Source organism: Tupaia chinensis, unplaced genomic scaffold (genome assembly GCF_000334495.1).
Source record: "Tupaia chinensis unplaced genomic scaffold, TupChi_1.0 Scaffold000116_1, whole genome shotgun sequence".
NCBI classification, from domain to species: Eukaryota; Metazoa; Chordata; class Mammalia; order Scandentia; family Tupaiidae; genus Tupaia; species Tupaia belangeri.
The window spans coordinates 1,820,490-1,844,516 of record NW_006159580.1 but is presented as its reverse complement, the minus strand read 5'-3'; the positions used below and the strand labels follow the sequence as shown (position 1 = coordinate 1,844,516).

The 24,027-nt window shown below is 46.2% G+C and overlaps 1 protein-coding gene and 1 pseudogene across 1 annotated transcript in view; one reads left to right on the top strand and one right to left on the bottom strand.

Moving 5' to 3' along the window:
- NUDT3 (nudix hydrolase 3) overlaps window positions 1-24,027 on the bottom strand; it is a gene marked incomplete at its 5' end in the record, with an annotated part of 155,591 nt that overhangs the window by 74,290 nt on the left and 57,274 nt on the right. The window contains 1 exon segment of the mRNA XM_006144199.3: window positions 7,342-7,452. Within this exon segment, the coding sequence (XP_006144261.2) occupies window positions 7,342-7,452 (111 nt within the window).
- Window positions 21,756-21,850, top strand: LOC114007050 (uncharacterized; annotated as a pseudogene).

Genomic DNA, 24,027 nt, shown 5'->3' with positions numbered 1-24,027 from the left:
AGCAGGAATATGATCTGAGAAGCGTGTCTTTAGATTTTTATGTGGTACAAACAAGAGTGGCTTCCACAACCTAGATGGTTTAGTGTACCACAGCTAGGCTCTATGGTACAGTTATTACGAACAGACTGCCCACCTCTACAGCATGTTACTGTACTGAATACTGTATGCAGTGAGATCACAGTGGTGTTGTGTATCTTTTTTAAAAGAATTGTTTGATTTTATTCATCATCATTATTAATTTTAAAATTCAGCCACAAAGTAAGGGGGAGAGAAAGAGAGAGAGAGAGAGAGAAAGCAAGAAAACAAGCTGCCGAGTCCAGGACTTGAACCGTGGTCAGCCATGTGAGAGTCTGGTGCATTAACCACTATGCCATCTGCCGGCCTGGTATTTGTAAACATATCTAAACACAGAAAAGGGACAATATAAAGGAGTTTAAATGGTACACTTACACAGAGCACTTGCTGCGAGTGGAACTTCCAAGACTGAAAGTTGCTCTGAACGAGTCAGTGGTGAGTGCGTGAAAGCCTAAGACATCACTGTTCACTACTGTACATAAGCGCTGTACAATGAGGCTATGATACATTTATAAACCATTTTTCTTCAGTAACTTAACTTTAATTTATTAGCCTTAGCATGTAATTTTTTTACTTTATAAACTTAATTTTTTACAACTTTCATGGGGCCAGCAGATTGCATAGCAGTTACATCACTGGACTCCCACATGGCCAACCCCAGTTCAAGCCCCAGAAATGACTGCTTAAAAATCATGTCAGGTATGGGTACGTGCGTGCCCAAGATCCTAGGAGAATGGAGGAGAAGGGATTGTGGTGTGGCCATCCCCCCTGGGGGTAATTTCTCACTTTCCCTCTCACTGTCTCTGTCTCTCTCCAGTGAGCACATGCGCCCTAAGGTAAAAACCTCTTAAAAAAAAAAAAAAACAACTCTGAGCTCTTCTGTAAATAACACTTAGCTTAAAACGCAAGCACGGGCCAGCCCAGCAGTAATACAGCAGTAACGTGCTGCTCAGGAGACACTAGATCTCACGTGGCAGCCCTGTTTGAACCCTGGCCCAGTCACCCTGAAATAACTGGCCACGCCCACACATGCCTAGGCTCTGACAGGCTGTAAGACTGTAAGAGGGGACTGCAGCATGACTGGGTCTATGCAGGGCTCATCGCTGTCTCACATTCACACTGTTATGTGTCCACACAGGCATCCTATCATGAATAAATGAAAAACTCTGTAAACATATTGTATAGCTGTAGGAAATATCTTCTTTCTTTATATCCTCACTCGGTAAGCTGGGTCTTGTTTTAACTTCTTCAACTGTTTTGATAAAAACTAAGACATGGACGACACACACTGGCCGAGGCCTACGGAGGGCCAGCAACGACAGTGTCACTGTCCTCCACCTCCTCACCTTGTCCCACTGGAAGGGCCATGATGAACAAACCACGTAGGACTGGCTCGAGCACAGAGAAGATGTCACCCAGAGACACAGCAGGCGTGAGATGCATGAGGCTGCAGCCAGTGCAGGGTGGCATGCTCTTTTACAGTGAGCCTTTTCAAAAACTGCGTGTAGAACTGCTATGCTCTAAAAGGAAAATACAATTTAAAAGTGTAGTGGCCAGCAGGCGGTGTAGTGGCTAAGGTGCTGGACTCCCATGAGGCTGACTGGGGTTAGAGTCTCAGACCGGGCGGCTTAAAACTCATGCCAGGCACATGTGGGTGCAAGCCTAGAATCCCAAGAGGAGAATGAAAAGGCTTTGTGGAGTGGCCATCTCCCCTCCCCCCCCGGGGAGGATGATTTTTCTCCCTTTCTCTCTGTCTCTCCAGCAAGCACACAAGCCCTATAGCAAAAATCTTTCTTAAAAAAAAAAGTAGGGCCAGCAGATGGCATAGAGTTTGTGTTGCTGGACACCCGCATGGCTGACCACAGTTTGCATCCTAAACAGGATAGTTTGAGACCACACCGGGCATATGTGTATGCGTCCCCAAGATCCTAGGAGGACAATGAAAGAGAAGGGGTTAGGAAGTGGCCATCATCCCTGGGGGGTGATTTTTTCACTTTCCCTCTCACTGTCTCTGTCTCTCTCCAGAGAGTGCATGTAACCCTAAGGCCCAAACCTTTTTTAAAAAATAAAATAGAATATTAAATATATAAATCAGTAACATAAAGGCCGGCAGGTGGCGTGGTGGTCAAAGGTGCTGGACTCCCACATGGTTGACTGCAGTCTGAGTCCCAGACCTGGTGTCTTTCCTCTCTCTCTCTCTCTCTCTCTCTCTCTCTCTCTCTCTCTCTCTCTCTCTCTCTCTCTCTCTCTCTCTCTCTCTCTCTCTCTCTCTCTCTCTCTCTCTCTCACACACACACACACACACACACATTTTGTGCCTCTCTGGTCAAATTCAAATAAATAAGTACGTAAATAAAATAAAGTTCAATAAAATAATTCTTTAAAATAAATAAATAGCAGACATTGGGAACCAGCAGTTAGCGTAATGACTATGTCGCTGGACTCCCACGTAGTCGACCGCGGTTCGTGTCCCGGACCCGGTGGCTTAAAACTCACGCCGGGTGCGTGTGCGTGCGTGCCCAAGATCCCAAGAGGAGAATGGAGGAGAAGGGATTGCGGCGTGACCATCCCCCATGGGGGGTGATTTCTCGCTTTCTGTCTCTATGTCTCTCTCTGTCTGTCTGGCGAGCACACGCACCCTACAGTGAAAAATCTCTCCCCCCCCCAAAAAAAAAAATAAATAGCAGACATTTACTGTCCTTATCAATTATTATGTGCTATATATATAACTGTATGTGCTATACTTGTTTGTTTGCTGTAGGGTGCATGAATCACTGGAGAGAGAGAGAGAGAGGGGTAGAAAGAGGAGTAAGGTAGGAAATCCCCCCCCCCCCCAGGATCAATAAACCACAATCCCTTTTTCTTCTTGGGATTTTGGGTACACACACTTGGTGTGTTTCTCAAGCCACTGGGTCCGCAACTTGAAGCACACAGTTGGCCACGGGGGACCCAGTGCCTTAGCTTCCACATCGTCTGCTGGCCCTGTGCATGCTACACTTGTACATGACTGCAAGGCCGTGGGTCTGTTACTCCCAGTATCTCCACAAACGTGTGCGTCACGGTGCTATGGCATTACTATGGCTGTGATGTCAATAACACGGATTTTCAGCTCATTGTATCTTAACGGGACCACTGTCTTTTCTGTCATCTGCCATTGTCAGACAAAAGTAAATAAATAAAGTTAAAATAAAATCATTCTTTTTAAAAAAGTAACTATTACAATCATGGGACCAGCAGATGGCCTAATGGTTACATTGCTAAACTCCCAGGTAGCTGATTGCAGTTCAAGTCCCAGACCTGGTGGCTTAAAGCTCATGGCAGGTGTGCGTGCATGAGTGCCCAAAATCCCAAGAGGAGAATGGAGAAGGGATTTAGGTATGTTTCTCTGGCGAACACACGGGCCCTATAGCAAAAATCTCTCTCTATAACAAAAAGTGACTATTACAACTGTGTTTGTGTGTGTATGTGTATGTATATATATAAAATACATAATTTAAAAAAAAATTTTGCTATACGGCTTGTACACTTGCCAGAAAACAGGCAGAGAAAATGAGAAAGTGTCCCCCCAGAATAATGGCCATGCCATCCATTCTCCTCATTGGATTTTGGACAGCCATGCACATTTGCCTGGGGTGTTTGTCAAGCCACTGGGTCCAGGACTCAAGCCACAGTCAGCCGTATGGGATCCAAGTGCCCTAACCACCACATTGGCTAGTCCCAAATAACCTAAGTAAATAAATATAAATATATATAAATAAATTAAGTAAATAGAGCAATCAAGTCTGAAAGCACTTGAAAAAACTAGGTTTTCAACGTGTACTTTAAAGAAATCATAACGTTTTGAAAACTAGGACCAAAAGACGGCATGGAGGTTAGGGTGGCTGGATTCCACATGGACGACTCCGTGGTTTCACTCCCAGACCCTGAGGCCTGAAAACATGCTGGGTGCTTGCGCGAGCGTGTGTGAGCATGCGCGTGTGTGAGTGTATATCCAAAATCCCAAGAGGAGAATGGAGAAGGGACTGTGGTGTGGCCATGCCCCCAGCTCTCTCTCTCCCTACTCACACCCCTGGGGATGCATGTATCCCACCGCAAAAACTTAAAAATAAATAAATAAGCAAACCTCTAAATAATGCTTTCTTATTACGAAGTTTCCCTTCAAGGACAGCAAAACCATCTATCAACATCCTCTCTGATCCCAGGTCTTATTCTCTGCTGATGCATACAGAGTCAGAAAAAAACAAATCCTTGGGGCCAGAAGCGGCATCACGGTTAAGACACGGACTCCACATGGCCAGCTAGAGATGGGGTCCCAGACCTGGGGCTTTAAAATCACATCAGGTGCATGTGAGTGTGTGCTCAAAATTCCGAGAGCAGACTGGAGAAGGGACGGCAGCGTGATCACCTCCCCGACCCCCGCCAGGAGGGCAATTTCTCACTGTCCCCTCCTCTGGTGAGTGCATATGCCCTATGGCAAAAAAACAAAAAACGTAACTTTAAAATGATAATTTCCTATTGTCTTTGTATTCTCTGTGAGATATTAAGTTCAATGAGGGCAAATCTAAATAGGCTTCTCTCTTTCTTTATTACTATATGTGGCCCGGTGCTTGGTGCAGGATGGACGGACACTCAATATTTACTGAATGAACAGACAGTATCCTATCGAGAAAGGTCCTGATCCTGAACTGGATTCCATCACAGTTCCGCTCTCCCATGGACTCAGAGCTGTCTGATTCAACCACTGACACACTGTAGACCAAACAGCTCATTCAAGGCCACTGAGTAGCTTTCCACAGAGGAAGGTGGGGGGTGCACTACAAATACATTTCAATTCCCTGATAGGGCAGTCACGCAGGGGAGGATGGTTGATAGAACCAAAGCAGTTATTATTTGCAGGGAATCTGGACTGGCCAAGATTCTTAATTGCAGCTATAGGATTTCCTCTTATTAGTTTAAGAGGAGGATTCATTAAGGGATAAAAACAGCTTACAGAATCACTGGGAGAGTTGAAGAAACAGACTGCAAGCCAAGGCTCCAGGAACAACTCCCACAAATACACTGCTCAACTGGGCTGCCAACCCAAGCGCTGCCTCTGGGATGGATGAGGCAGCTGCCAAATACAACCCACTAGTCAAATCCAGAAGTGGAGGCTACCACTGCCAATTCCAGGACTATTCTCTCTTCTGTCAAAATGTATGCTACCAAAACAGATGGGTCTGCTACCCTCAGAGCACGCCCTCTCCTCTCCTTATGGCTCTATTTAAAGGAGTCTTGTGCAAGTGCTTTTTGTTGTTGTTGTTACTTTATTCATTGTCATCATTTTATTTTATGAAGTTGACCAGTGAGAGACAGAGAGAGAGTGAGGGAAAGTGAGAAAGCAAGCTACCAGGTCCGGGACTTGAACTGCAGTCAGCCATGTGGGAGTCCAGCCGCCTTAGCCACCATACTGCCGGCCCGCAAGTGCTTTATACTAAGCAAACCTAAACCTTATTGAGCAGACTGAGTTGCAACCATTGCAAAAATCTGGGAACTACATCCTCTGGCTTACTAGTCTTTTCATGTCAGAAGTGGATTGGATGGTTAGTAAATTCAGAGTCCGACCCTCCAAGAACATTTTCCTGCACAGCTCCACCGGGAGGAATTCCCAGAACACTCATTGGTAAGAATTCAAAACTCTAACGTAGTGGGTTCTCAAAATCACCTGGTGTTCCCATTAAGATCAGAGCCCAACAGAGATGGCCTGGACTGGGACCCGAGATTTTCCGTTCCTAACAAGCTCCTTGCTAATGACGCTGATGTTGCTGGTTCCACCAACCACACTCTGAGTTGCAGGGCTTATGCCTGGGATTGTGGCTCACGGCTGTTTTTGTAAATAAAGCTTTACCGGAACACAGCCAGGCTCGTTGTGGATATACGATGCTTGTCTATGGCTACTTCTGCCCTACAAGGGTAAGGAGCAGCAACAGAGACTGTACAGCATGCATGCCAAATTTTGTTCCTTTCCAAAATGGTATATTCTCTGTTCATTCTTTTGCTATAAGATAAACATATACTGACAATAAATATAAGAAACTTCTACAAAATAAATTCTAAACATTCTAGCTTCTCCTATGAGCCATGTTTTCAAATTGTTTTAAATTCTAAAAGTTTGTGAAAGTCAAATCCTAGAGGTGAAGGCTCTACTAGTTCAAGCACAGACACAAGAAGCAACTCTGGACACCAGACAGAAACAGTGCGAGGGGTACTTCCGGTGAAGGATTCCTTTGTATTCTTTTCTCTAAATAAAGAAACCCATGAGGCAAAACTATGTCCCACATTTGAAGAAAGTTCTGGAGACATGTGGGATCTGGTCCCCCTAACCGCGAGGCCGCAGGCTAGGCCTCTAAGGTGTTATTTATACGTGCCTATACAGTCAGTCTCCCATTCCCTCGCAAACAAGGAAACGGGTTTAGAAGCACTGCCAGGCAGGTACACAAGCGCGATCGACACCACTGAGCGAGGAGCCCTAAACGCGGCAGTGTAAGCAGAACAGAGGATGGTGTCACCTCGAGAGGCGATGCAGAAACCTTAGCGCCTTCCTCCGGGCTTTGCATTGCAATCTGTCTACCAGTTTGCCTCCAACTATAAAGTCTCGAAATGAAAGAACCAACGCTCCGTGACTTGACCTCTTCCTACTGGCTACTGTGGAGTAACTATTAATAGTAAGACACACAGGCATGTCCAGAAACTCGATACACGTACGATGGACACCGCGTGCCTGGGAGGAAGGCAGGATTTATTCTCTCTCGAGGGGCACCACGAACGGCTTCTGGCTAACAGCATTGTTACTTCAGCCACCACCCATGGCTAGGACCCAGGGAGCACAGGAGAGCGAGGGCCTTCCTCCTCCTTGTCCTCATGTAAAGGTTCACGAGAACAAGTCCTCTACATCAGTGCATCCTGTCCCTCATTTCTCAGGCTGAAGAGCTCTCTGATTCTCGACTCCTGCCGCAGGTAGCAGAGGCAACGTTGGAAGAGACCCATGGGAAGCCACGAAGGGCCACCTGGTATAGTCGGACGCAGTCTCTACAAGCCGTTCTCGGGCTCTAAGCCTGACAAAATGTCCACACCACAACTCAGTCACCCCTTTAAACAAGCCGGCGCATGGCGACCGTTAGACACCATCGCTCTGTCTCCTCAGTGAGAAGAGGTGAGTTCAAGAACCTCACCGATGGGACAGGTTCATGACGCCAAGGTCACAGCTGTGCCCTCTCCTCCCACACATACCTCCTCACAGACTTCACGGACCGCTGCCACGCTCGGCTCCTCCTCAGGCTCCATGCCTCCTCCAGGGACAATCCATCGGTCTGGGTGGCGACTACTGCTCACAAGTAGCACCTGAGTCACAGAGGACACATAATAGGGTTAATCGTTGAAAAAGACACGTATGCACATATGTGAAGTTAAGATGTTATACATGTCAGAGTAACTAAGAACCACTACAAATCTTTTTTTTTTTTAAAGACTACAGGGGCCAGCAGGTGGCATAGTAGTGGTTAAGGTGTTGGACTCCCTGCGTTTCGAGTCCTAGACCCAGTGGCTAAATTCACACTGGGGACATGTCCATTCACGCTCAAAATCGCAAGAGAAGGGACTGTGGCATGGCCATCCCCACAGGGGGTGATTTCTCACTTTTACTGTCTCTCCAACGAAGGCACAAGCCCTATAGCAAACATTTCTATTAAAGAAAAGAAAAAGATTACTTATTTATTTTACTGGCAGAGGGAGTATGTACTTGGCAGAGAGTGGGAGAGGAAAAAAAAAAAAAACGTCACATGCCACAATCCCCATTCCCCCATCCTGTCAGGACTCAGGACTCTGGAAATGCATGTACACATGCCTGGTGTGTTTCCTTAAGCCACCGTGTCTGGGATTTGAACCATGGTCACCCATGTGGGATCTGGTTCCCAATGCACAGCACTGTGGTAGGGGGCCAGCCCTCCAAATTACTTCCTGTAAGGTGGCTTTCATTCCTGTTTGCAAAAGTAGCCAACTGCCTAGAAAAGCAGGCCATTTGAAGCAGTGGTCATTACCCCCCCAGCCTCTCATCCTTTGCCCAGTCTAAGCCCTCCACTGCTCCTTTCTCTAAAGCCCTTTGAACACAGACCTGAAGAGGTAACAAAAGGACTTAAAAAACACGGGAACCAGTAGTTAGCATAATGGCTATGTTGCTGGACTCCCATGTGGTCGACCGCGGTTCGTGTCCCGGACCCGGTGGCTTAAAACTCACGCCGGGCACAAGTGCGAGTGTGCACAAGATCCCGAGAGGAGAATGGAGGAGAAGGGATTGCGGCGTGGCCATCCCCCCTGGGGAGTGATTTCTCGCTTTCTGTCTCTCTGTCTCTCTCTGTCTGGCTGGCAAGCGTACACACCCTATAGCAAAAACCTCTCAAAAAAAAAAAAAACAAAACAAAACCAAAATGATTGTCACTGATGAGCCTGTAAGCACCTAAAAAGCTGGTCAGAAGGAAGAAAGGCCCTTGGCTGTGACAGGCACCGTGGTCCAGCACCTTCCCTTGCAAGGTTTTCAGGCCTGTGTGCTCCAGTTCCCGCTCCATCAGAGAAGCACAGGCCATGCTAGTGGACACTGAGAACCCAGCTCTACTCCAAACAAGTAGAAAATTTCCTTCTCCACAGTCTCGGCTGAGATGAAACTGCATTTTTTAAAAGGCATTTTCTGCCAAAGGGTACGTGTGTTCCCTAGGGAGAGACAGAGGGGAAAAGTAAGAACTCACACCTCGAGGAGGATGGCCAGGCCACAACTCCTCCTCTATTCTCCTCTCAGGACTCGGCACAGCACACACGAGCCCAGCACGCATTTCAGGCCAATGTGTCCAAGACTGGAACTGTGGAGTCAGCTGCCTTCATCACCACACTAAAGCTGCTAGCCCCAAACTGGGTTTTTTAAACTAGAAAAATTTATTAAGAAATGGAAACAAGCAAACAAAAACACTCATACAGAATACAGTTTTATGAATTCAAAGTTAACCAGCATTCTGGTTATGGGTGAAATAAAAATCTAGAATTTTCCTAGTTTCTTTTCCTTACTTACCCTTTTCTTTTCGGGAGGTTTTTGCTATAGGGCGCGTGAACTCACCAGACAGAAAGAGACAGAGAGGAAAAAAAAAAAGAGAGACAGAAAGCGAGGAATCACCCCCCAGGGGGGATGGCCATGCCGCAATCCCTCCTCCTCTCCTCCATTCTCCTCTCGGAATCCTGGGCACGCACACGTGCCCAGCATGAGTTTAAGCCACCGGGTCCGGAACCGCGGTCGACTACATGGGAGTCCAGTGACATAGCCATTATGCTAACTGCTGGTCCCCTTACTTACCCTTTTCTAGAGAAGATGCTAACAAGGTCAAGTAGACCCCTCGAATTGGAGGTAGCACTGGGTTGCCATAATTCCCAAAACTAACCCTGCAGCTGCTCCCTGAACTGTTACCTGCTGATGACGGCTCGTCTGAGCACCTGGCGTCTACCCTGCAGTCATCCTTATCGTCCAAAAGGGCTACTTCCTCTCAGGCCCTTCCAGAGCCCACTACTGCCTTCTGGTTACTGACCTTCTGTCACTTCCCCTCTCTCCCTTGCGGTCTCCACCACTACGGGCCCTCTGAAACCCTGTCTTCATCCTTAACTCACCTACGGTGTGCCGACTCACCGGGGACCGCGGAGTGACACATAACTGCCCATATGTAGCCATACACTGTGGAAACTATATTTTACACTGTTTTAAGTAAATACATGTATGTTCTACTTTGGTTAACACAGATAATTACAAACCGATTGACCCAGTTTTTGGTTGATATATATACATGTTCAATTAAAGGACACTAAAAGTACATTAGGGAGGCTCCATGAAATTTTACTATTAAAGGAAGCCCTGGACCAGCAGGTGGCGCAGTGGTTAAGGTGCCGGATTCCACATGGCGAGCAGCGCAGTCTGAGGACCTGACGCAGTGGCCTACAAATCACATTCTGGGCAGCCTGAGAATCACGTCTCCATGCACGCCCAAAATCTCAGGAGGAGAATGGAGAAGGTACTGTGACAGGGCCATCTGCCTTGTGGGTAGGCCAGGACGGGAGGGTGGTTTCTTACTTTCCTTCTCTTTCTGTTTGTCTCTCTCCAGCAGTGCATGCACCCTACAGCAGGTAGCGTAGTGGTTAAGGTAGCTGGATTCCTACATGGCCAATTGTAGTTCAAGTCCCAGACCCAGTGGCTTGAAATTCACACTGGCACATACATGTGTGAGCCCAAAATCTAAGAGGAGAGTGAAGAGGCTGTGGCATGGCCATTCCCTCGGGGGGTGATTTCTCACGTTCCCTCTCTCTGTCTCTCTCCTCTCTGGCAAGTTCACGTGCTCTATGGCAAAAACCTTCATTTTAAAAAAAAAGTAAGAAAGGAAAGGAAAAAGGTTTCATTGGACTCAAACCAACACAGTATTTCAGTGTAACAATGTCATACAGGAGCTGTTTTCTTCCTCTCTGTCTCTGGTAAGTGCACATGGCCCCTGGAAAATTAAGAAAAGCGGAGGGGCACCTGGTAGCCTAATGGTTAGGCAGCTGGCTCCCACCTGACCAACTGTGCAATTTGAGTCCCAGACCCTGCAGCTTCAGAAATGCACCAGGCAGGGACCAGCAGTTAGTGTAACGGCTATGTCGCTGAATTCCCATGTAGCCGACTGCAATTAGGGTCCCGGACCCGGTGGCTTAAACTCATGTTGGGTGTGCGTGCGTGCCCAAGATCCCAAGGGAGAATGGAGAAGGGATTGCGGCGTGGCCAAACCACCGGGGGGGGGGGGGGGGGGGTTTGTTGGTTTTTTCTCTTTTTTAGCGCGATATAAAAAAAAAAACCTTAAAAAAAAAAAAAAAAAAAAAAGCACCAGGCAAATGTACATGCATGCCCAAAATCCAGAAAGGAAGAAGAAATGGAGAAGGGACTGTGGCATGGCCATGGTCATGGAACACCGTGGAGGGGATGCTTTCTCACTTTCCCTCTCCAGAGAGCGCAAGTGTCCTCTGGGAAATTACAAAAAAAAAATTAACGGGCCACTCCTTCCTCGATTTGTTATATAAATGAAAGTAGCTGTCTTTCTTCCACACTTCCTGGTAAAGTGTTTACCAGCCATTCTAAAGCTAAGTATCCTTCAAAGGCTGGCCAGAGCCATCCAATTAAATTATAGTCCAAATAAAAAACCTTTACAGGGACATTTCAAAGCTAAAGTGAACAAAAGAAAACCTCAGACATAAAGTATAACCATTCAGTTTCTAAACTGCAATCAAAGTGAAATATTAATTAATAAACCCAGCAAGTATTATTGCTTTGCACATTCAAAGCATGACTATATGGAGTATGACTATCTGTAAAAATGAGGCTAGAGAAAGCAAACCTCATTACTTTACAGCCACACTTCAAAGCAAACACTATTACTAGTAAATAGCTCTCCTCAGTAAGTTTCCTTGACAACCCACTGAAATTAACTACAAAAAAAAAAAAAAGAAAGAAAAGAAAAAGAAAGAAAAGAAAAGAAAAAGAAGAGAAAATTCTTTACTTTTGCCAGGGGTTTTAATCCTTCCTTCCTACCTAACAAAATACTAAATGGTATTCTAGTCAGTAAATTCTTATTCTGAAGCTTGATTTTGAAATATAAAATTCTCTAAAAGAAATTACATGTCATACCTCCTAAAAGATTCTAAAAATGACACACTAAGAGAAATAAAAAAAACATAACTCATCGTGTGTTCAGCAAACACTCATTAAACATCATCATGATCCAACTTCGATTTTGAGGCAGATCAAAGCAGGAGACTGGCGGATCAGGAATCAGAGCTTTTTGAAGCTCAAGTCACTGAGAGGCCACATACAGAGATGGACAAATGAACTCACAAAACAAATCCACCCATAGACAAGCTTTTTGGGGGAGAGGTTTTTGCTATAGAGTCTGTGGGCTTGCTCGAGAGACAGAAAGCAAGAAATTACCCCCAGGGGGAATGGCCATGCCACAATTCCTTCCCCTCCCTTCTCCTCTCAAGATTTTGAGTTTCCAAAATTTTGTGCATGTGTACCCAAAATCCCGAGAAGAGCATGGAGGAGAAGGGATGGTGGCTTGTCCATCCCCATAAGGGGTGATTTCTCACTTTCTCTCTGTCTGTCTGTCTCTCTCTCTCTCTCCAGCGAGCGTACATATGGTAAAAACCTTAAAAAGGGCACTTAGGGGACCAGCAGTTAGCGTAATGGCTATGTCGCTGGACTCCCACATAGTCGACCACGGTTTGAGTCCCGGACCCGGTGGCTTAAACTCACGCCAGGCACGTGTGCATGCGTGCCCAAGATCCCGAGAAGAGAATGAAGGAGAAGGGATTGCGGTGTGGCCATTCCCCTTGGGGGGTGATTTCTCACTTTCTATCTCTCTATCTGTCTGTCTGTCTGGCGAGAGCATGCGCCCTGTAGCAAAAGCCTCTCCAAAATAAAAGGGCACTTAGGGAAGCTGGACAAAAGGCAGGCGGTCCAGTCATGGAGTTTGGACTGGAACCTGAAGGAAATGGGGATGTCACTGAAGTCTAACCAAAGAAACGACATAACCTCGTTGGGGTTTAGGAAGGTCACTGTGACTCGGGCTGGAGATGGAGCAGTCTGACAACTGAACAGGTACCTGCTCTAATTCAGGCTGAGAAAGGACGAAGAGGAGGCCTGAGAGTCAGAGGGAAGAGACGGTTTCCAGATACCCAGAAGAAAAAATCTGTAGGACCAAGCGACTGTCTTGAGGATGTGGGAGGATGTGGGAGTAGGACTCCCTGGATGTGGGGGCTGACAACAGCTGTCCTCCAAGGAACGTGGAGGGGTCAGTGAAGGAAGAAACTACAGGAAGAGGTCGGGAAGTCATCTTCTAAACTTACAAAGTTGAGAGTTGAGTGAGATGTCTAACAAGTATTTCTAGGGAAAAATATTTCTAGTGGGAAATAACATTGAACGTGGGACTAAAGCTAACATGAGGAAAACAGGCAGTGATTTGGGAACCAGGGTCTCAGAATCTTCCAGCCAGGATGAGACCAACCCAGGGAGAGTGTCCATCTGCAAAGCTCTGGCCAGAGGAGCTGGCCTTATCGCTCTACGACTCATCCTCGTCTCCCTTGGTGTCAGGCAAGTCTTCAATCCCACTGTAGAGGGCACGAAGGAGGTAGATATATTCCAGGGGGTCCCAGGTTGAAATTTGGAAACACTGGCACCAGCAGCTGGCGTAATGGCTATGTCGCTGGACTCCCATATAGTCAACTGCGGTTCAAGTCCCAGACCCAGTGGCTTAACACATTGGGCACGTGTGTGTACGTGCCCAAGAATCCCGAGAGGAGAATGGAGGAGAAGAGATTGGGGCGGGGCCATCCCCCCAGGAAGTGATTTCTTACTTTCTGTCTCTCTCTTTCTAGTGAGCGCATACACCAAATAGTAAAAACCTCTCCAAAAAAAAAAAAGAAAATTGGGAACATTCTCCTTATCTATGGTGATAATCCACACCATGGGAAGTCCTGACCACCAAGCCCCATAATTAGACATACTACTGGTTCCCACAGAATCTGTGTAGTGACACACCTGACAATGTCTCTGGCCTCTGACAGCTCCTCAGCACGACCATTACTGCCAGAGAGCCCTGCTTGTACCCAGCACAAGGGCAGCACCCGGTCAAATCTGTGTTAGGCCCTGCAAACTGCTTCTAGAGAGGCCTCACTAAACATATGTGCCCCTTCTTAAGACAATAAGACCAGTACAGAGCCCAGCCACAGTGGCGTGTGCTAAGGCGTTGTGTGTGCTGCCCAGGCGGGGAACACATGGGAGGCCCATGATTCCCAGTCCAACCTAACAGCTGGGTGTGGTGGTGTATACCTGTAATCCCAGTGACACAGAGGCTGAGGACAGAAATGTCCCATGCACTGTTTGAAAGAGTTGGATGTATGCGCCTGAGACCCACATAGCTGGGAGGCTGCGGCAGAAAGACATGGATACACAGAGAAACGCTGCCTTTAAAAATAAAACAAATGACAACACACACACACAAAACAAAAACAGGAACGTGAATGATTATCTTGCTTGAATTCCAGATAAACAAGTTTACTGTTTTTTGCAGAGTATTTTAAAAATCAGCTGCCCCAAGTTCTTGTGCGTAATAGCACAACGACCCCATAAACTGTTTAGAAGTAGAGCTAGAATATGAGGTAAAATAACTCGTTGAAAGTAATAGGGCTGGCAGGTGACGGTGGTGTGGGCGCTGCACTTCCACAAGTCGGACTGAGGTTTAAGTCCCGGACCTAGTGGTTTGAAACTCACACCACACTTGCGTGCGAGCCCAAAATCTCAAGAGGAGAATGAAAGAGAAGGGACTGAGGTGTGGTCATCCTCCCAGGGGGGTGATTTCTCAGTCTCCCTCTCTCTGCCTATCAAAACACACCCCATGTCAACCCCCCCCCCCCCCCCCGAAAAAAAATGAAAAGTGAATAATTACAGGGCCAAGTATACTAAGTTTCGGTTATTAAAGCCATTTTACGGGACCAGCAGTTAGCGTAACAGCTATGTCACTGAAATCCCACGTAGTTGACCGCGGTTCGAGTCCCGGACACAGTGGCTTAAACTCGCGCAGGGCGTGTGTGCGTGCATGACCAAGATCCTGAGAGGAGATTGGAGAAGAAAGGATTGCGGCGTGGCCATCCCCCCCTGGGGGTGATTTCTCGCTTTCTGTCTCTGTCTCTCTCTGTCTGTCTGGTGGGCGCACACACCCTATAGCAAAAACCTCTCCAAAAAAAAAAAAAAAGACATTTTACCTGTTTTTTAAATAGCTGCTTACAATTTTTTAAAGAATTATTTTACTTAACTTTATTTTATATATTTACTTATTTTAATTTAACCAGAGAGAGAGAAAGTGAGACTGCAAGCCGTCAGATCCAGGACAAGAACCCCTGTCAGACCTGTGGAGGTCCAGTGCCCTTATCCACCACAACACCTACTGGCCCCACTACTTACTTTTTTTTTTAAGTACAAAGGAGCTGGAAAAAAAAAAAAAAAAAAAAACTACCGAAAACGGGGACAACTATATATAAACAATTTACTAAGTGCCTTATAAACCTAGCTGAGAAGCTGTTTATTCGACGAGAGGAGATTTCCTGCTTAGTACAAGGAAACACCACCCTATGCTGTGGCCAAATATTTTTCACTTTCTATCTTAGGAGTAAAAAGGTGTTTTGAGAACAGTATGAAAAAGCAGTCACAGACCAAGCTGTTATTCAGAGGTATCATCCTCGAGTAGGAGCCCCCGGAAATGACTGACAATCTGTGGTGCTGGGGGAGGGGCCTCCCCTCTAAGACCTGCGTCCCCTTGAATGTTACAACAGGCATTTCCGGCTTCTGTAACAGCCAAAGAATGCCAAGCATTATCTCCTAGGAAGCTCCTCAAAGACAAATGCAGTGAACGGAATATTCAGAATGCCCCAATTTCTTAAGGGCATGAGAACAAAAGAAACCACAGCAACCGCATTCCTGACCATAAACCGCATTGTTCTCCCCCACACAAGCTTAGCTCTGAGGGTACCCTGTATAATCCCTGCTCATCAGTGCTGACTCTGCGGGCCACGCCAAACCATGTCCCCCAGAATGCAGGCTCACATGCTGGTGAGGACACTCGCTATAAACCACGGCAGGTACTGCATCTTCAAAGTAATCCCGTGTCAGTGTAATTTAGGATGTCCACGCTCGAGCCGCAGTAACTGCAAGCTGTCCGCTGGTAGAGATCCACCTCGAACATCAGTCAGGCGTACACACGCAGAGGAAAACTACATCCTCTCTAGATTTCAGTCTTTGCAGGTTTTTGTTTTGTTTTCACTGCCCGAGGGCCTATGTGAGAGAGAGAGAGGGAGAGGGAGAGAGAGAGGAGGAGGGGGGGGAGGGAAAAAGTACCCCAGTGGGTGTGGTGACATCACAATCCGTTCTCCACTGCTCCAGCCTGGCAGGACGTCGGGCTTGCCGCACATACACCCAGAGTGTTTCTCGAGCATGCCTGGGATGGGGTTCAAAGGGCAGTGGGCATGTGGGAGCTGAGCTGGCTCCCCTAGCCACTAGGCCAAGGGGCCAGCCCTGCTTTTCTCCATTTTAAAATGACATGGTTGGTTCCAATAATCTCTGAAATCCTCTCAGCATTAACATTCTAACATAAACTCACACCGGTGTTAATGTGCTTAGAACTGCAGCAGTTATTCCTCATAAAAATCCATTTTCAATAGTACACGCTACACGTGATCACAAAGCACAAAAGGACACCGAAGGGGAAAAAGCAAGCTTCTCTCTGATCTGGTCCTCACAGGTGCTTTCTGTGAAAACGTCTTAGAAAAATGCTAGCATTTATTTTTTTAGAGGTTTTTGCTATAGGGCACGTGCGCTTGCCAGAAAGACAGAAAGAGACAGAAAGCAAGAAATCACCCCCCAGGGGGGATGGCCATGCCGCAATTCCTTCTCCTCCATTCTCCTCTCAGGATCTTGGGCACGCGCACACACACACACACACCCGGCGTGAGTTTTAAGCCACCGGGTCCGGGATTCGAACTATGGTTGGCTACATAGGAGTCCAGCGATATAAATAGATAGATAAATTTATATGTAATATAGATAATACATAAATACGTATTCTTTTCTTTCCTCTTTGCTAACCCGAGTTGTAACCCATCGTACACACTGAAATCACAGACATCGTTTCATCAGCACAAACTAAAAAGGGCCTTCTTTTCTTTTTAAATGACCATGTGGTATTTTAAAGAACTTATTGCAGAAAAATTCTAATAGGAATAGAGACTGAGGATGAAATTCTGACTACTTTTTCCTCTTCCAAAGTTGTTTCCAGGGGGCCTGGGAGAGTCATGCCTGTAACATAAACAGAGGCCACGGAAAGACCAGGGGCAGTGGGGTACTGCTGACACAGTCTACCCCAGGCACAGTGTTTTCATGCTCTCTCTCTCTCTTTTTCCTTAAGAATTATCCTATTTAACTTGATTTCTTTACTTATTTATTTAATTTATTTAATTTCACCAGAGAGGGGCAGAGAGAGAGAGAGAGAGAAAGCAAGCCGCCAGGACCGGGACTCGAACTGTGGTTGGTCATGTGGGAGTCGAGTGCCCTTAACCACCATCCACCAGCCAGCCCTAGCCTTCTTGTCTCTGAGTAACGCACTGACATTTCTTGGCCGATTTCTTCCAGGAACAGAGACCTGAGTTTTTCTTTAACGATTACTAATCTAAGAATTTCAAACTCACCTATAACCTACAAGCCTCCATTCCAGGTGTCCCAGCTTCGTGGGCGGGGCGGATGGAAAGGACTCTGCCGCCTGAGCTCCCTGCTCTCAGAGCTACGCAACAGCAAGCACGGCACCTCGGCGCCCTGCGCGGACACCCGGGCTCGTGCTTGGTGTAGTCACTATTTCTGCAGAGCTGGTTATTTCCGTCGACGAGAAAATTGAGTGCATCCCCAAGGAGTCCTCATCCAGCTTCAATAATTACCAACATTCGCCAATCTGTTTTATTTACCTATTCCTGACTCTCAGGACATTTTAAAGATGATCCCAGATAATACATGTTATCAATCTTTAAACGTCTCAGTTATATACCACTGAACAGGTAAGAAGCTTTGGAAAATGCAAGCACATTATCATTACTTCTAGCAAAACGGGCAGTTCTTTATTATCAGATAATCAACAGGTCGTACTGAAATATTCCCAACTGTTACGCAAATGCCATTTTACAACGGGTTCTTTGTGAAACTTGGTATTTCACAATTGGCTTTATTTGAGGATCCAAAAGCAAGTCCACACGCTCCATTCAGATGTGATGACTCTTTTTTTTTTTTTTTTTAAAGCCTGACTCTAAAACAGATTCTCCTTTCCGCCCTTTGTTTTCAAGAAGTGTGTTGAAGAAAACATCGCTTATCCTGTGGGATTCTGCATGTGCTGATGCCTTCTCTGTCAGACTATTAACTTGCTTCTCTTGCCCCATGAGGTCCCTTATCTGGGTAGTGAGATCTTAAAGCCTGATCAGATTGGGATTTGGTGGTTTGGAAAGAGAACCTCAGAGAAGGTGTTAAGTACTTCCTAGAGCATCACCTCGTGATACTTAAGATCTGACATCCCTGTCCGCGCTGTGAAGACGCAACTACAGGCAGTGCATACACCCGAATCCACGTTCCGATAAAGACACACATTTCTACCCCCCCAGAAAGTTCCCTATTTTCCTGTCAGTGCCCTCAACCCACAGGCAATCTCTGCTATGATTTTTACCAACCGTAGATTAGTTCTATTCTAGATCTTCACATAAATGAAACATATAATACCCATGGGTAATTTTATTATATGATTGAACTATAATGTATTTAACTGACACACCCGGTGGGCATTTGCAATGTTCTATTAAAACAGTGCAAGAGGGGTCAGCAGGTGGCATGATGGTTGAGGTGCTAGACTCCCACGTAGACGACCGTGGTTTGAGTTCTGGACCTGGCAGCTTTCTCTCTCTCTCTCTCCACCTCTCTCTCTCTCCATCTCTCTCTCCTCTGGTGAGTACACATGCCCTGAAGCAAATTTAAAAACTAATAAAGTTAAATAAATAGCTCTTAAAAAAACAATGCTACAATAATGGCCTTATACATGAATGCCCCACATGTGAATATACTGGTAAAATTCATACCGATTCAACTATTATTTACTGAACGCTACTTGGCTCTGATTTTGGTGCTGTGGATACAGCAATGAATAAAACAAAGGCCCTGCTCCTATAGAACATTCAATCCAGTGGGAGAAGACAGTGTATACACAAAATAGTCAGGTGTCCACAGGTACTAGTAAGAAAAATAAAGTCAAATGAAAAAATTAACATCAAGGAGCACTTTTAGACAGAGGTGGTCAAAGAAGCTACCTCACATGAGAAGTTGAGAAGGCAGCGGCCTGACCAAGGTGAGGACACAAGCCTTCGGTTCTCTCCGGGGAAAGGTACCTCAATAACAAAGGTCCTGACCTAAGACGAAGAAATACTTGGATGATCAAAAGAAAGGCAGAGTAGCTAGGGCAGAATTAACACGGGAGAGTGGTGCCGTGGGGCAGTCATAGAGGGTTTCACATAAAAAGGAGACGGGGCCAGCACGTGGCATGGTGGTTAGGGTGCTTGACTCCCGCAGGGCCGACCGAGTCCTGAACCCTGGTTTGTAACTCACATTGGGCACATGTGTGCATGCTCAAAATCCCAAAAGGTGAAAGGAAGAGAAGGGATTGTGGAATGGCCATCCCCCCCCCGCCGAGATCATTTCTCACTTTCTCGCTCTCTATCTCTGTCTCTCTGGCAAGTGCCCATGCCCTATAGCAAACTCTCTCTCTAAAAACAAACAAACAAACAAATCATTAAGGAGAGAAGGACTGGAGGTCTTATCCCAAGTGAACAAGAACACCCATGAGTGGTTTTGAGCAAACAGAATTTCAGATGTGGACTATGAGAGAAAAAGGAAGCGAAGGATGACTCCGGATTCTTGACCAAAGCAACGGACGGGGCAAAGGTCGACTACGTGGGAGTCCAGTGACATAGCCATTAATCTAACTGCTGGGCCGGAGAGCAGCAGTTCCCTTTTGCATACGTGAAGCCTAGAGTGCCTACCCAACACACAGCAGAGTTGCAAAGACGACAGCTGGGCAGCCGAGTCTGCAGCTGAGCCAGGAGGTTAGAGCTGAACATCAACATCTGGCAGAAAGTGGAATTTGGAGCAGGATGAGGTCACTGAGAGAAAGTGTGGGGCACTCTTGACCTGAGCCCTGAGGCTCCTTAATGTTTTAAAGGGTCCAACAAAGTTGTCAAGGAAGAATAATCAGAGAGAAAGACAGACAACCAAGAGTGGAGGCATGCAAGAAGCCAAGCCGTATTGCAAAGTGGGAATGAACAATTGGGTTTAATGCCACCAAGAGAGGCTGACCTGTGTGGTCTGTTAAGGGAGCTGAGTCCCTTATGGCTGATCAAGCTGTTCAAATCTGGACCCCAACAGCTTGAAAAACATGGCAGGAGTGTGTGCACACCCCAAATCCCAACAGAATGGAGACAAGGAGGAGAAAGGATTGTGATGTGACCACACCCTGCTGAAGGGTGTCTGTCGGTCTCTCTGGCACATGCACCCTCTGGCATATAAGAAAGAAAAAAAAGTTACTGACAGGTCAAACAAGGTGAAAAGGGAACTAGCAGTTAACGTAATGGCTATGTTGCTGGACTCCCACGTAGTCAACCGCCGTTCCCGTCCCGGATCCGGTGGCTTAAAACTCACGCCGGGCACATGTGCGTGCGTGCCCAAAATCCCAGGAGGAGAATGGAAGAGAAGGGATTGTGGCGTGACCATCCCCCCTGGGGGGTGATTTCTCGCTTTCTGTCTCTATGTCTCTTGTCTGTCTGGTGAGTGCACGCACCCTATAGCGAAAAACCTCTCCAAAGAAAAAAAAAAAAAAACCCAAGGTGAAAATAGATCTGTAACACAGAGGTCATTTATTGTGATAAGAAAGATAGGCACACTTGGGACCAGCAGTTAGCGTAATGGCTAGGTCGCTGGACTCCCATGTAGTCGACTGCGGTTCACGGCCTGGACCCAGAGGCTTACAACTCACGCCAGACCCATGTGCATGCGTGCCCAAGATCCTGAGAGGAGAATGGAAGAGAAGGGATTGCAGTGTGGCCATTCCCCCTGGGGGGTGATTTCTCACTTTCTGTCTCTCTGTCTGTCTCTATCTGTCTGGTGAGCGCACGCGCCCTATAGCAAAACCTCTTCAAAAAAAAAAAAAAGATAGGCACACTTGTAATTTTTTAAAAAGTGGTGCTTTGCTTTCTGTGGAAGCTGTAGCACTTTATATGCCGACTCAGTAGCATGCTGGAATGACTGCTCCTATACATCAGCACCAGTGTGGTATTATCCAACTTTTTTGACATATGCCCACCTGTCAGGTGGAATACAGCACCTTATTTTAATTTCAATGTGCATTTCCTTTATTATACGAGGGGTATCACAGCTTTTTATAAGAACTTTATTACGTATGCTGAGGTTTACACTATGTTATGGGGGTATGTGAAGACGCGGAGATGCATATATCCAATGGCTATTTACACATGAGTCAGACTCACTGAACTGTGTCCTATCCCAGCCAGCTTGTACATATTTAGCACAGAAGCTATTTTTATGTCATTGATTTTATAATCCTCTCTCTTCTGCCAGTTTGAAAACTTAATGATATTTCAGTGTGGCTTTATTTTCCATTTTTCGATTACTAATAAAGCTGAGCATTTTTTCTTCTTTTGTAAATTTGCAAGAGCGCAAATTTAAGGGGGTTGAGTTAAGAAAACACTCCCCATAGGGAAGGGTCACACCACAATTTGTTCTTCTCCATTTCTCCCTCCTGCTAGCAGTTGGGGTCAGCAGGTGGCGCGGCGGTTAAGGACACTGGACTCCCACATGCCCGACCATGGTTCGCATCCTGGACCTGGTGGTTTGCTTTCACACCTTCCCTCTCTCTCTCTGTCTCGCTCTCATTCTGTCCCTCATGATCAAATTTTAAAAATAAATAAAGTTAAATAAAATAATTCTTTAAAAAATAATAACAAATGGAATTAAATAATTTTTTTTAAAAAAAGCTGGAATGATACAGAGAAGATTAGCATAGCCTCTGTGCAAGGACGACACACATGCATTCGTATTTTTGAGACTCTGACATGTGATATAAAGTGGATAAATAGGGAAGATTTAATGCTAAGTGAAGCAAGCCAGACTATAAGACAGGCATTGCATATCCCCACTTAATACATACTGAATGTCTGCACTCCATAACAGAAACAGAACGACTGGAAGGTATAATAGCAGGAGGCCAACAGTAGATACCAAAGACAGTATAGGAGGGAGTGAGCAATAGGGAGCGGGAGGGAAGGGATCAGGGGGAAAAAAATTATTAAGCAAAAACAAAAAGTTATGTATTGATGATAATGTATATGGTAGTGTCTTTGACTCGACTAATATGTATCATATTCATGCTATGAAAAACCAAGTTGCACACTGAAAAGATACAGTGATTAAATGTAAAGAAAAACACAAATAAATGCACAGAATTAGTGGTAATGGTGGTACTAATATTCCTACAGCAATTTAGAATGCCCTAAGTCAGGGGCCAGTACATGGCATAGTGGGTTTAAGTGCTGGACTCCCACATAGCCAACTGAGGTTTGAGTCCGGACCTGACACGTGTGCATGCATGCCCAAATCTTGTGAGAATGGAGAAGGTACAGCCATCCCCGCTGGGGGCTGATTTCTCACTTTCCCTCCCACTATCTGTCTCTCTCTGGCGAGTGCATACTATGCCAAAAACCCAGAAGTATTAGACTGTCCCAAATCAAACTGATATAAATATAACCTAAGTAAATTCTCACAGTAACCCTACGAAGTGGATGGTGTTAATGGATTATTTCTATTTTACACTTGAAGAGACTGCAGTCTAAGGGGGATACTATCAGCCACCCAGTCACGGCAGTGCAGGTACTGGGGAGCCTGGGTTTGGATCCCAGGTGTACCTGAATGTGCCAGACCTGCCTGCACGTGTCTGTGATCCTGGCTGTCTGGGAGGCTGGAGGGGGAGGAACAAGGCACAGCGAGATTTTGTTGTGGGTGCCTGCTTCTCTTTCTCCATCTTAATAATGAAAGAAAGAAACTTTGGGAGCAGGAGAGATCAAGGTGGGGGCGGGATGACCAAGACCTGGACTCGGGCCTGACTCTATATCCCGGCTTCCCAAGGCATCACCTGACTCTATCTGTCTGCTGCAGGGCCACCCACCCTGAGCTGACAGTCAAAGGATAACCCTGAGGGCCTGCATCTGAATAGAGAGCAAGCTACATTTTTGGTGGCTTCAGGTCTATGGCACATGGATTCTAACAGTTTAAATTTGCAAAGCCTGTTCAGTATATAGAGGGTTTTCAAAAAGTTTATAAAAATATGTATTATGAAAAGGCTGTATGTAGACTTCAAAACTTTTTGTATCAAAATAAACTTGTGGGACCAGCAGTTAGCGTAATGGCAATGTTGCTGGACTCCCACATAGTTGACCGCGGAACTGCGTCCCAGACCCGGTTGCTTAAAACTCACGCCGGGCGGGTGTGTGTGTGTGTGTGTGTGTGTGTGCGTGTGTGCCCAAGATCCCGAGAGGAGAATGGAGGAGAAGGGATTGCACCTCCCTGGGGGGTAATTTCTGGCTTTCTGTCTCTCTGACTCTCTCTCTGGCGAGTACACGCGTCCCATAGTAAAAACCTCTAAAAAATTTAAAAATAAATAAATAAATTTGTATTTTAATTCCATTTTTCCATGAATTATTGAAGTACCCCCATATAGCGATTGAGCGCAACACTCAAACCAGCAAGGACATGGCCTTCCCCCTATTTTCCTAAGTAGCCGAAAGCTGGCGGATTGTTACAGCTTGTTTATGAACTGAGAGGCTGCACATCGTACTAGCAGCCACACCGAGGCTCACTGGGGTCTAGCCAGCACAGCCTGGGAGCCCTCCAGACCCATCTCGCCTCAAGGAGGAGGAATAAGGGTTACTTGGGTTAACAGACACTGACATCATGCCACGTCCACCAGAGTTGCAAAAGAGATGAACCGAAGAGGCAAATAACCAAAGGGCAATTACATGCAGAAGGCAGCCATAACCCACAGCCACCTGCAGCACAGAAAAGCGACCACATTTTCATCCTGGCCCATGAAGAGGAGCGAGGGAAGCAGGCTTGTCATGTAAGGGTAGGAGGCATACTCAGCAGTGTGGGAGATTAGGGACTCTTGGCGTGGGAAAGAGGGCCTGAAATAGACGCATTAAACGCAGCTAGGTGAGAGTCTGATC